The 14,303-nt window shown below is 46.9% G+C and overlaps 1 protein-coding gene across 1 annotated transcript in view; it reads left to right on the forward strand.

The window, feature by feature from the left end:
• DAB2IP (DAB2 interacting protein) overlaps positions 1 to 14,303 on the forward strand; it is a gene marked incomplete at both ends in the record, with an annotated part of 105,037 nt that overhangs the window by 10,783 nt on the left and 79,951 nt on the right. The window contains one exon of the mRNA XM_080355989.1: positions 6,618 to 6,736. Within this exon, the coding sequence (XP_080212115.1) occupies positions 6,618 to 6,736 (119 nt within the window). The remainder of the gene's footprint in view (positions 1 to 6,617; positions 6,737 to 14,303) is intronic.

The raw sequence follows: 14,303 nt of genomic DNA on the forward strand, positions 1-14,303 counted from the left end.
ACCCCAAGCTTTCTTAACCAAAAAGTGATCTGGTCTGTGTGTCATGAAGGTCGGAGAGAGCGCTGAGAGCAGGGCTGCCGTGCCGCTCCGAGCGCCAGGTGTGCTGCATTTATCTGTTTGTTGCAGCTTTTCTCCCTTATTTTCAAAGCTGTAGCAGAAGGTGAATCAAACTGAAATACTAATTTTCACAAATTTTGAGGTTGGGACAAATGAGCTTCATCTTAAGTGTTTTCACAATGTCTGGAAATCAAGTTGTCTCGAAAGCTAGATAGCAAAAAACACAATACTGATGTGTTACCTGGGTTATAGCGGGTGTTCACTGTACTTTTACAAAAGTTAACGTTTCTGTTTGATTGCAGCTGTAATTATTGCTGAATACAAACGTTCCGATTTAAGCTTCAGAAATGTAGTGAAAGTCTCTGTAGCCAGGAGCATCTGCCTGAAACACGAGTCTCGTATTTGCATGAGTAACTTCTACTGCAAAATCACACAATGAATCCCTACTTTCAAATGATAATAATAATTTTTTATTCTAAACATACCATCTACCAACTGCTTTTTAAAATTTCTTGGCCTAGCAGATGGTTGTGTAGGAAATGCGTTATTAAAAGCATGCAAGATTTGTCGATGGAAACGCAGCCACTCGATGTTGGTGCCTTTCTGTCGACTTAGGGCTGGTCATCAGTTTTGTGGAGGATGGGGTTATCTCCCGCAGTATTTGCTCTGCTCCAGAGGTTTCCAATGGGAGCCGCGGGTGAGCAGACAGACACCCGTGACACCTGCCCGTGCTCCCGGCCATAAATCAGAGCAGGGAAGGCACGCATGGAACAGATTACTCATGGAACAGATTACTCTCTATCATGTAGCAAAAGTGAACTTGAAAAGAGAGCATTAATGCAAACAGATTTATGGAGATGCTTTCCTCGTGCGTTGCTCGTCTTGGCGAGCTGTGATACCCGTGTTAAACAGGGCGAGGATGGCGCAGCTGGCACGGCATTGCCGCATCCTGGAGAAGTGACCCTGGCTCTGCGCTGCGCTGGGGTCAGTGTCCAAATCACCCACCCCTCTGCCTTCAAACTCATGTTCCCTGTGACCTGCCAAAATAATCTATTTTGACAGGATTTTCTGCCTGCGCTCCCTCGTTTCTCTCCTTCTCGGACACTGAACTTGTTCAAGCGTCTTCCCATGGCCTGTCTTCATTTAAATCATAGCTGCATTGTAAAAGCAGGATGAATGTAATGATTCACAGCTGATAGTGAGTGTTTAAGTCATTATTATGCTACAAAAAGTATTGTGAAAGTTTTAATGGATAGGTGTGTGAATAATTGTCTGTCAGCTGGGGATCATCCCCTTTAATCTGAAAGGAACTCCTTCGCTCCATATCCGAGGTTTTAAAAACATGATCCTGATTGGAATGTGTTGTTCTCCATTGTAAAATAAACCTCGTGTGTGTACAGCGCATGGGAGACTGAATGTGAAACTCGCTGCATTTATTGGAAGTCAAAATGCTTAAAACTATGTCCTAAGCAATTGAAGGCTCTGGACTCACAGGATGTTTCAAAGTGTTCAGTAATGGGTTAGCTGTGTATTTCCTGGACTTGGAGTTTTTGTTTAAGGTCATTTAAACTCTCATGAATCTAATCCAGTGTGGATGGTTCTTTAAAATGTGCACAGAAAATTGTTGTGGTATTTCTTAGGAGTCTAGAAATGACTTTTCCACCTCTGGCCTTGTCTCGCGTTGGGTATTTGCTGCGAAACGGGATGTTACCCCAGCAGTACGATGGCTCCAGGTCTGCAGCAGCTTTTTGAGGAGCTGTGTCTGCAATAACTGCAGCAGGTCTGCCATCCCACAGGAAAAAGGGGCATTTTTGGAATGCCGAGGTACCAGCAGAACTCCCAGGGTTTGCAGACACGGTGCTGCAGGTGCCTTTTGGAGTCCGTGATCTCAACTGCATGAACAGGACGTACAGCACAAAGCACCATTAAAACGCTGTCTTGGAAGCGGTTTGGACAGAGCGGGGTGTATCCGTGACAGCAGCCGTCCCGGCTGGCTTTCCAGAGTCCTGATTCAGTTGGTTAAACATGCAGGCAATTACCTGCAGTAAAACAGACTTACCGTGGCGGCATTAGTTTGTTTCTTAAAACCTTATTTGGAGAAATGTCTTTTTATGTTATTCAACTTCAGTCTTTGCAGTAACAAGTCCCAGAATATGGATTATGTGATGCATTTTGTTTGCTTTCTAAATGACTGCCATAATTACATTACAAAGCAGGCTTCCGATGCAGTGTGAATCCCTTTGTTCATTCAGACATCGCCGGGACCTTCAGGGACTACCAAGAAGGCGCTTTGTGTGGTCCTGAGCTCGTCAGGACGCAGTTTTTGCTCTGCTGCCATCACACCTGCCGTGGTGATGCCGGCACTTGGGTTTGACTCCTGTTCAGCGGTGACAGCTTTGCTCTGGGGGACTAAAGATGCTCAGGAAGCTGATCTGAGCGCAGTTGTCTAAGAGGGAGCAGAAGAACGCGGAGCTCAGGTCTCTTCCCCACATCCCAAGGAGCAGCGCAGTCCTGGGATGGCCAGAGCCGGGCAGGTCCCAGCAGCTGCTTCTGCCAGGATTGTTCTTGCTAAAAGAGGTTTTGTGTATCAGCAGTTTGTCATCTGGGATGGGTGACCCCCCTGCGCCACTTCCCTACCAAAGCTCTTTCACCACATTGAAATTCCTGGGTGGGCTCCTTGCTTGGCCTCAGCAAGGCGGGTTTTTTCTAGTCGCTTCTCTCTTTGGGTAAAGAAATGTTGTTGTTCTTCAAGGTTACTTGCATTCTACCTGTATCTCTGTTTCTGCATCGTTCGTCCCTGATTGCTCAATTACCCTCTCCTACATTCCTGAGGAATATTTATCTGTCTTGTTCGCCTCTGAGATGTTGACAGTATGATAATTACGGAACTTTGAACAAATAATCCCAGGTAGTGTGGTTTTGTTTTAATAGGAGAACAAAAGAATCCGAATGGAGGAATCAGGCGATCCCTGAGCAACAATGGCTGGTGAATGGCAATTGTTTTCTAGATCCTTCCTGGCAGTTTTATTCCTTCATTTGGACTCTATTCTCATCGCCCTGTTCCACATGCACATCGCACACAAGTCGCTGGCGCTGCTTGGGGAGCGTGGACAAACACTTCCCAAGTGTTCTGTTACTTACCATAAGGCCTTGGCTTGCCTGGAGTGTGTTGGTAGTGTTCTTGGTCAGGGACTGTTGGGAGGCTGGGAGGGGAGTCCTTCCCTGCTAGAGAAGAGCCAGAAAAGGGGCAGTGAAATTCTGCAAAGAAACATTTAGCTACTATTGGGGAAAATATCCCGAAAGCACCGAGAGCTGCCAGGTTACCTCATTGTTCTTCCAGGCGGTGAGAGGAGACCCTGTGACCAAGACATTTTCAACGAGATTGCTAAAATCTTTACAAAAACAGAGCATAAGCAGCAATCTATTATTGGCCAGAGGTGGCAAGGGATGAGATGTTACGCGCTGAAGCTATTGCTGCTTCTGTCTGTGATTTGCTGATACTTACTCGCATGTATTAGGTTTGCCATATTCATAATTAACCCTCGGTGCCTCTCATTTGACGTAATTCCAGTTTTCCTGACCTAGACAGACCCACACTGTCCCCTCGGTGACCTGTGGGACGCCAGCACATCTTCATCTGATTTTTTCAAATGGACTGAGCCGAGTGTTTCCAATGACACCGCAAATTGGATTAATCCTGTGCCGTAGCAGGGCAGTGTTGCTAAGCAGCACTTACCAGGAGGAGCAGCCGCGGTGCCCTGGTCCAGCCTCACCCTCTCGCCTGCTCGAGGGCTGGATCTCCGTGTCTGTTCTCTAAGCTAGATGCCGGAGCGCAGGTCTGACCGCAGCCCATGCAGCAGTAGGGTCTGAGCTCGTGTCGCCATCTGTCACTGGGCACGCAATGGTTTTGCAGCTGTTTTTTCATTCTTTTGGGTTTTATCCTGATTCCAAGACACTTGCGTCTCAGAGGGGCTTTCCCTGGTAGTAGTTTGATCTTTTCTAGGGTGTTTGCACTGGTGGTGAATGCTGCCTGCACATTGGAAGACACAATTCTGCCCTGGACAAGCTCTCAATGTAAACAGAAAAGCATATAAAGAGCATGTAATATAGAGGGCAATACTTTAATTACGGAACTCCCAAGAATGCAGCTGGGCTAGAGGAGCAGGCGGTGTTCATAGGGCAGGATTAGCCTCATTTATCTGCAGATCAGAATCAAATGCTGTTTAAAGTTATAAATGAAGGAGAAATGGGTGATGTACTTATGATCTCACCAGGAAAGCATGGCGCTCACATCCCAGGTTGGATTTTCCCTCTCTCATGGTTGGGGACACCAACTCCTCTCTCTTTCTTCCTCCATCTAAAAATTACAGAAGGCAGAAATTCATACATTAGATTTCTGATCTCTAGCATGTGCTGTGGAGGTGCAAAGTATTGCTATAGCAGCATAATTTATCAGCATTAAAATCTCTGACATACCGTTCTCCCAAGGAAGCTGGCAATGAAAACTGCACATGGCACAGTGTCATCTCCTTCTGGTGGCAGTGAATGGAAAACCAATGGGAAGCAGAAGGAAAGTCACATCGTACCGCAGCCCTGAGTTCTGATTTCCACGTCCCGCACGAGTCATCCAGCAGTTGTTGAGATGTGAAATACAAGGTAGTGAAAGAACGCTGCGATCATTTCCCACAGAAAGTATTTGGTATTTTCTTTATCAGTTCCCTGTCTAGGGTTCAAAGCTATTGCTGGATATGAAGAAGTGGCTTGATAACACGATGACAGATTTCTGGCCAGGCTGGCGGCGATAAAGAAAGTCCAGTCTCTTGCTTTTGGGCACAAACTGCTCAGCAGTGGCGCTTAGGGAAATATTGCATGATATTGGCCGGTTGAGTATTTTAGATCTTTTCCTTCACAGCAAATACTGGTCAGTCTCCATAGCACGCCTGATGGAGCCAGAGGAACAAGAGCATGAAGAGTTGATAGCATGAGCATGAGGCTGGTATCACAGTGATATCATGAGTATGGGGCTGATATCAAAGTGATACCATGAGCTTGAGGCTGATACCACATTGAGATCATGAGTATGGGGCTGGCTGAGGTCTGAGTACTGAGGGAAATATCTTAGCGATGTTCTAGATAATGCGCATCCTCAAATTTACTATTTCCTAGTCATTTCTCTGTACTATAAAAATTCTCTAAAGGTATTCTTCATGGACAAAAAACTTCCGACAAGAGCTTTGTTACCTTACACGTTGGCTTTGAGTAAGATGTGTATAACCTGATGGCCCGTGTTACGTACATGATGCTATTTCAATCATGCAAATAGCTCCTGGAGAAATACTCAGTCCACATGAATGCATGTTACATACCTCGCCTGTAAGTGAAGTGGCACTTAATAAATGTGAAACACCTTTGCTTATCTAGATGTTTCAAATTCTTGATGCACTTGCAAACAGGAAAGTCGCTTCCATAGCAAGAGCCGCACAGGTTGCCCCAGGAGATATTGCGAGCTGAGGAGGACCCAGTGTGAGCCATGAACACCCGAGGTGGGGAAGGAGGGTTTGAATAGCACGAATGACAGGCTGGGGAGAAGTCAGACTGTGATCATCTTCCTGCAAGACATAGAAAGGGTATTAATTTACGTGCAGAACTCAGGCTGTGCAGGGCTTTGCCAGCTTGTTTATATGTAGCTAATTTATTTCTTTGGTATGACCGCGTGTGAAAGGAACACTTCTCCAAGCTTCACCTCCAAATCTCTTTAAAATGCTACCCCGCTTTCTCCGGCTAACGTGCTTGACCCACTGAACTGTTCTCGTGTCTGTAAATGCTGGACGCCATCCTAGTATTATACTTTTATTGCCTTATTTAGCCAAGAGATTAAATGTAATGTTCAGATTATGTAGAACATTAACTCCTAACAATAAGCAAATAACACGTTAGAAGCTTTGCTATTAAAACGTTTAGTGCTGGCTTTGCTGTGGAGCACTGTAGGAACTGTGACCGATGTTCCATGCGGGAGGGGAAGGCTCTATACATTCAGCGCAAGGTCTCTTTCTCCTGTAAAGAGACCTCTTTCTCCTGCCTGGAGCTGCCAAGTCCATATGCCGTGTTTACACGTACGCTATAGGATATTTTTACATGTAGCTAAAACACCCGAGTCCATTCCGCTGAAGATCTGGGGGTTTTTGATCCGGTAATGAAGTTGTCGCCCGTCTCCCGCTGGCTGGGGAGTGGGCGGCGTGTGCGCCCGGGCTGGGCCGCCGCAGCCGCAGCCTCTCGCGGCGTCGGGAGCCGCGATGTGCGAGCCTTGTCTTTCAGACAGTATTTTTATGTGAGCTGATGGTTGCCCGGGCAACGGAGGCTTCGGGGAGTCTCGCGCCGCCGCAGCGGCCCGGCCTCGGCGAGCCCTGGGAGCAGATGTTGGCGAGGACGGCGCTGCCGGCAGCCGCGCAGCGAGGGAGCCGCACGGGCGGGCTGCAGGGGGGCAGGAGAGCAGGGGCAGCGCTCCGCTCGCGCCTTCCCCTCTTTTTGTTGTAATTTAGTATTCTTGTCTCACCCCACAGGGGTTCCTCAGCCGTCGGCTTAAAGGCTCCATCAAAAGGACAAAGAGCCAACCGAAGCTCGACAGGAACAGCAGCTTTCGGCACATTTTACCTGGCTTCAGGAGTGTGGACAATGAAAGGTAAGGGGATGTTTCTCGGAGGGTGTGTGAGAGAGGATGAGGGTGTCGATTTTTCCAGGTCTCGGTAATATCCTGCTTATTTTACTCCGAGCAAGGGCCACATCTGTGATAGAAGTAGACTTGCTTAATTGTGAGAGGAGTAATTTTAATTTGTTGCCGAGTATGCAGTGCAAGCCCTGCATTTTAGGTTGAGTAACATGTACAGAGAAGCCTGACTGCTCTGCTTTATCTTCCCTAATAAATCCTAAGTTGATGCACCGCCGTATAAACAGCACATAGATGCAGCAGCCAAAGCCGAGCGATGCAGGTGAGGGAGGGAGGGGAGAGACGCTCACACGCTGGACCACACTGAACATTACAGGGTTACACATCGTACGAACAATAACATAGAACAATAACAACCATAATCTCCCCAAATCCCCCTTCCCCACACACACGGCTCCAGCAGAGCTGCTGTCTCCGGCATTAACACACAGGGATTCTCGGCATGGGGCTGAAGCTGCTTTTTCCGTGTGAGCCATGACGGGCGTTGGGTCCGGGAGGGATGCGGCGCGGGGAACGTGCGGACGGGTCGGATGAGGCGTTTGACATGGGATGGCCGGTACTGGAGCAAATTGCAAGCGAAGGAGAAATGAGACCGCATTGGGTTTATTCTTCAGTTCAGTCAGAAAGTATACAGCAGCTTTTTAGTGGATTTGTTTGTATTTATATATGTGTAGATTTATGTCAGTGTGCGCATTGGACAGACGCACATTCTAGGTAAATTTATGTGTAATTTCACATGCAGATGAAGGTCATGGTCGGGTAAGACAGACTGCATTTGCAACCGCAGAAACAAACGAGTGGGTTTGCTTCCAAAAGGAAGATCTTTCAACCTTACGTGACTCATTTGGGGAATGACACACAAGTACTGAAGTGCCAAGAAAAGTCTGTATCTGAAAATGATGCCAAATTGGACTTACACTGATGTAACCGTTTTGTAGCAGTGGCATTTTAAAATATCAAGAGGGTAATTTAGAACCCATTGAGTAACTGCTTCACTTTCAGGAGCAATGACAACTTTTACTTAGTTTTAACTATACTCATTCATTGGAGGGGTCGTGATTTTCTGAAGCCAGCAAATGACAATTGGCAGTCTCCGTTTTTCCTTACCTGACCTATTGCAGCCTCCTCAGGTTTTCCTTCTGGATCTTGCAAGTGCAAGGACTGTGCAGAGTGACGTTTCAGGGGTTGCTGTCAGGGAACAGAGCTGGTTTGATTCCGGCGCTGCAGTTTTCTCAGATGCTCGAAGTAGGGCACTGTGTTCCGTACGGCAGTGGAGCCGGGCGGCCGGGAACCTCCGGCAGCGCTGCCGCTTCGCTCCACGAACAGGCAAATTAGGCAGTGCCTTCTTCCTACCTAGATGAGTTTTGTTTCTTCCTGTGAACTGGCAGTATAGGACATGGGAATTAAGTGTTTTGGCCAGCCCTGCAGCCACAGTCGTTTTCCCAAAGGAAGCCTTGCGATGTCCTGCCCTCGCAGCGCCGGAGCCCTGGGCTCAGCGCCCGCGCAGATACAGGCGTCTTTGCTGCAACTTTTCACTAAAGGGATTCAGCGTGTGGCTGTGGTGCATTGTCATGTAGAGCTTAAAGGGTGGGTTAGAGGAGAGGTGCCATTTGCCAGCCTTGAATAAAACCCAAGGATTTGCTGGTGTGAGTAGTTAGAACTGGAAAATGAAAGGCTTCCATTCGGCAGGTTACGCTCGTGAATGCGCTTGGTCTGCGGCGCACAGACGTGTCCTGATCCGGAGGACGCTGTCTGACAGCAGCAGCTCTGGCAGCGAGCTGCTCGCCCCGCCGTTCCAGCAGTGTCAGATCTACCGCTGAGCATCCTCCTGCGGAACATGGTGCCTTAGGTGCTGCTGCTCTCGCAGAGGTGGAAGAAAAGCAGCAGCTGGGCTTCTCTGTCATGCATCGACGTTTCGGTTTTTTATCTTCCTGAACGTTCCCATCCACATCTGCTAAAACGCACAATGCACTCACCTCTGTATATGGAGGGGTTTGAGTCTTTTAGGTCTCTCATTCATTTTCTGCTGTGTTTCCTTGTCTGTCTTGAAATCCAAGAACTGTTTCAAAGAAGCATCTGGTATCTGAATATTTGCCTCTTAAATATTTGATTCTTGACTCCATCTTGTATCCAGGCTGATTGTTGGCGAGCTGCTCCTTTGCTCGTGGAAGTAGCCGGTATAACAGCGTCTGTGCTGGAGCTTTGGAGAATTTTTGCCGGAGATGCCGTAGCAAAAACGAATAGGGCATTAAATGCAATCAAAGCACTCAAGGTGGAAATATTGAGCTATAGTAGATCATAAATGATTCTGTTATTTGGCTTCTGTGTATCTGAATTGGTACTGTATTGTGTCTCTTAGTTTCCTTTTCTTGCATGTCCTGTTTATTCTACTGTGTACAGCAGATGCATAGGAGTATATGATACGTGTGTAAACATGTACAGTCAGCTAACAAGCTGGACATGGCGTGGATGCAGAGCAGAGGATATAAACAAACGTATCTATGCTTTTTATCCTGTGTGTGCATTTAAATACAGCACATGCGTTTAAAATGGAAAAGTATTACCTCCTACAACAGTGAGGAATTTCTACAGCGTGACTTTTATAACAAAGGAAATAACATGAAACATTGGGAAAGTCACAGAATGTCTCGTTGGCACCAGCTCGGAGTCGCGTTGGTAATTGGGGGCCGGTCCAGTCTGGGAATAGGGAGCAGCTGGTTCCAGTGGAGTCTTGCAAAGCTGAGCTTATAAACGGGGGCGGGGGGTGTCCAGGGGGGGCTGGCGGCTCTGGAATGGGGGGGACCAGGGTGCGGGTCCCTGCTCTCTGTGGTTCTGCCCCACGTGTGCGGGTGTGTTCACAGCAGCTACGAAACTTGGAGAGTTCTGGTTTAGTAAAACCTCGCCCAACCGTATTTTCTCAATAGAGAACACATGAGGAATTGCTCAGAGTGATGTGATAGGAAAATACACTGATTATACTGACGCAGAGCTGATGTTTGTAGAAAAAACATGCTTGTTTCTCATGGTATGGGATTTTACATTGACTGAGAAGAGACCTTTTGTTTGAAAAAAGGTGGAATCAGGGGTTTGCACCAAGTTGCGTAAATTACTGTGGCGTTCACATTGATGTAGTTGGCCAAATTTTGCCATTCTTTTGCATACTGTTTTCTTTTCTACGAGTCCTATTACACTAACAGTAATACAATTATTGATTGTGAATAAGAGAAGCAAAATCAGACCCAGTATAACTGGTACTCTGGACGAGAGGTGCGTTAATGTGGTACAATCAGTGTATATCAATGTGAGGCTTAAAGGAGGATTGTGCAACGAGTGCTCCTTTCCGTTTGTCGCTGGTCCGATCGCTCGTTAGAGCTGAGTGAAGTGGCTTTTTGCTGACAGTGTCCCCTGCACCCGATGAGAAGGTTGTTCTGCTGCAGTTGTTAATTATCGTTGGTGGTGCGTTTCTGGTTGGTTTCTTGTTGTAGTGACCTTTCCTGTCACTGCTGTCACTTCGGTACAGTCGTCTTCTGAAAATCATTTCTGACGCTTTGTCAGGAATTTAGAAAGTAGGTTTATATGGGCATTGATAAAAAAAAGAAATTGAAATACATGATCTTGTTGCCATATCCCATGGGACAGGGTGCAGGATGTTCCGCTGCTGCTGTCACCCCCAGACAGACCCGACCCCTCCGGCCCGTCCTGCGTTGGTGGGACACGCGTGTTCCGCGTGACCCATGTTCTGCGTGATCCCCCAGCCCATCAGTCCCGGGGACACTCCTCAGAGCACCCAGAATTAATTTAATGCTGAGCGACTCTAAATTACTAACATTTGTGATTATTTTGCAAGGGGTTTTTGGTAATTCCAGAAGATAACATTCTATTTAAGCTTTTTCTTGGCACTGCAAAAGTCTGAGCATATGGTTGATTGTTAAATGAGCCTCAGCCTTGGAAGGGGTACAGCCATGCATTAATAACAGCCAGGGCTTGCACTATGCCACGTCCTCTTTAAACTACTTTTATTTTTATCCCATCAAAAATGTTTGCTTATAACCCACCCCGGGAAGGGGAAGCACACGAGTCATGTACCGCCGTGTGTTTATTTCCTAGTCCAGAGCTAATGCCGCCTGCTGAGTGGGTTTGCAAATGGTCACCAAGCTTACTTTGATGCAATAGGAGACCATCAATAACTTACAAATGTCTGTACCCTTACAGTAAGCTTCGTTTGTGAGTTCTTTTTAGGTCTAATTATCATTTGTTTATTCCCAACATACTTGATATGCCCAATATTTTTAGGCGTGATGCAATTGGTTGAGTTCGATGAGAACCTGGTGAGTGCTGCCTTGCAAAGGATGAAGAAGTGGCCATTTGGTCGACTGGTCCTGTGGAGCTGGGACGCGGGCAGAGCCCAGAGTGAAAAAGGTTATTAGGAAGGTGCTGGACAGAGACTCGAACTCTCGTGGGTTACTCTGAGCAGTATTTATTGTAGAAGATTCGCAGGAACAGCAGGGTTGGATCACCTGCTCAGAGAGTGACAATCATACAGCAATACAGCTAGTCATTATATAGGGTTCTAACAGGTATTATGCAACTAAGCAAAATTTATCCCTGTCTATCACTGTCGATGTCTTCAGGTTCCTCCCATCCCAGTGGTCTGCAGGTTTCACTTCTTCCTTCATGTTCCACTTCGGCAAGTACCGAACGAAAAGTCCTCGGGTTGCAGGGCCAGCTTTGAAGTTCTACCTGTCTCATTTGTTATCCATAGTTCATCAGTCTGGTACAGAAATCAGCAAACCTAAGAATAGCATTTATCAATGTCTAAGGGTACACAGCAAGCATAAGGTAACCACGCTCGTGGTTCTGGGCAAGGGCTATACAGGAGACAAGCTGAGACTTGCAGCCTTAGCAGCACAACTTATAACACTGATATAGGCCTAAAATCCTAATTTCCTATTTTCTTATAACACAGAGGGCTCCAGGGGCTCTCGGGGCTGCGTGGAGAAGCTGAAATGCAAAATAAAACATGTAGCGAAGTCAGAATGGGAGCAGCCCGGTCAGGACGCCTGTTCTCTGTGCACAGTCTGTCCCCCTGTCCCCAGCCGGGGACCAGCGGAGGGGAGCGGCTGAGGATGGAGAGCGGCCTCAAACCTGCATCTGTACCGAGGCTACTTGGTCCTGAAATATGCAAATCAGCCTTTTAATGGGGTTCCTTTGCAAAGTATTTCTTGAACCAGAAAGTTAATTACTGATTTCTAATTAACGGCTGTGTTAGGAGGCTGGAGTGAAATCAGAGAGATCTGCTTTGAAGGAGAGATGCAGGAGGAAATTACTGCTTCTCCCCAGAAACTGTTTGTGCTCCTCATCTTCTTCTCTTGGTATTAGGAAGTTTAGAAACCGCTGTTCAAATATTTTTAAAAGGATAATGCTCTTAATGGAAAGGGGATTTTGGAGGTTTTATTGGGGAAAGCATTGAAACAAAAAAATAATCCTTTATATGGGAGAAAGACTAATATTGTGCTTTGTAAAAGTAATGTACAGTTCCCTTATACAGGTGGTGTATCTACAAGGTTCAGCTCGATGGCACCAGCCAGTGCATATAGAAATATTTGTTCTAAAGCTTCGTTCAGCAACATGCTGCCCCCCGGCCACAGCCACTGAGTAACCCCAAGAGGGGAGCTGTTCCTCCTGGTAAATTGGCTTTGCACAGGTGTGCGAATCCGTGGTTTGTACCCGAGCCTACCTGAGGGAAACCTATTGATACTTGTGGAAAAACCACATAAATACTTCCCCTTATCCTACACATTCAAACTCCCCAATTCAACGGGAGGTTGTATCTGATATCTTCAGTACAAGTCCATATCAATTCATAGAGATTTTCCAAGCTGGAGTAAAATATCCAGGAAGGGCTAAGAGGCTGGGATTATTTTAATAGCTGTCTTCACATTTCTTCACTTCCCAGCTCCTACCAACACACACAACCAGCACAGTGCCCCACAGTGCCCTACAGTGCCCCACAGTGCCCCACAGGGCCCAGCACAGTGCCCCACAGTGCCCTACAGTGCCCCACAGTGCCCCACAGGGTCCAGCACGGTGCCGCACAGGGCCCAGCTCGCACTTCAGCTCGACTCGGAGTCATGGAGCGAGATTATAAAATCCCTCCTGCTCAGGCATACACAGCGCCATGGGATAATTGGCTTCATGCATCTTACAATTAGCTTGCAAAAATACGTTTTGCATTCCTGACCTTTTCTCTATAAGCAAGGCCATTGTTTCACTGTCCTGCTTAATTACAAAATATAGTGTTGTGTGCGGATAGAGATGACATCGTTGTATCGTTGGCTCTAATTTGATGAGACATCATAATGGGGAGTTTTCATACTGAGGGCACTGAATTAGTGTAGCGTGAAGCCACATTTCTCTAAACCCACTAAATAAGGAGAAGTTAATTTTATGCTCTATCTTTTTGACGTTTGTTATCAAAGCATTGTATTACAGCTGCAGATGGTTAGCATTTGAAGAATGTTTGGTAAATGCCGACAATCGGAAGGCATTGTTCCTGCAGCGGAGGAGCAGGTTGATTAATGGGTAGGAGGCTGCTCTCTTTCATTCCCCTGTTCTCGCAGCCTGGATACATCTTATTGACCGGTTTGGCCGTCGCCCGGCAGACGGGACGTTGTGGTGCATCCGTGTACACCTCGGGGTGACAACAGATAGTTGTATTCGGATCCTCTGGGCAGAGACTCCCAGCGGGGGTGACGGTTCGGTCGCCTTGTGGCTGATGGTGTCTCGATAGTCGTCACATCAGAGGCACATCCTGCTACTCCCTTGCATTTGTTTCCAGACAGACCATTTATTCTGATTTTGCCCTGGTGAGATTTTCATGTGGATGAATTTCAGTGCAATGACATTAGCATCGCTCTTCATGTCAATAAACTCAAAGGAAAAAAAAAAAAAGGGAAAGAAAATGCCATCAGCACAGCTGAAGACACTTTCTGTTAATTCTGGACTCTTCTGTTTGCTTTTTTAATGACTATTTGTTGACAATAGAAACTAAGATACTTCTATGCCAGGCACACAATGACGACTGTTCCTGATGAAAAGGTTTCTGCAGTGGAAGAAGATGAGCCTGGTTTTCCAAGCCCACGTGTTCCCCTCGCAGCAGGTCCCGGCAGTGCAGCCTTAGGAAGGTCAGCAAGTTGATTCAAGGGGAAATTCTTATTTAGGGGCTGATTTTCTCTTTGATTAGGGCATGGAACCAACTGATGTAACTGCAGAGTAATGGGAAGATGGCAGAAAAGGGACCTTTCCTTTCAGTGGCAGCGTGCGGTTGCATTTAATGACAAAGAATGTCAATCTGGACCCTCTGTTTCCACCCCTGGTGCTGTGTAGACACTGAGGAGGGACAGGATCCCCACCCGGCGTCCGCCTCAGTTTTCCATCTGTCCAAGTGGCATTTCCTGCCTCACAGGATAGATACGTTGCTTGACGGATGAAATTTTTCCTTCCCCTGCTCTGTCATTTCTAT

Source organism: Nesoenas mayeri (genome assembly GCF_963082525.1).
Source record: "Nesoenas mayeri genome assembly, chromosome: 18".
In the NCBI taxonomy this organism is placed as follows: Eukaryota; Metazoa; Chordata; class Aves; order Columbiformes; family Columbidae; genus Nesoenas; species Nesoenas mayeri.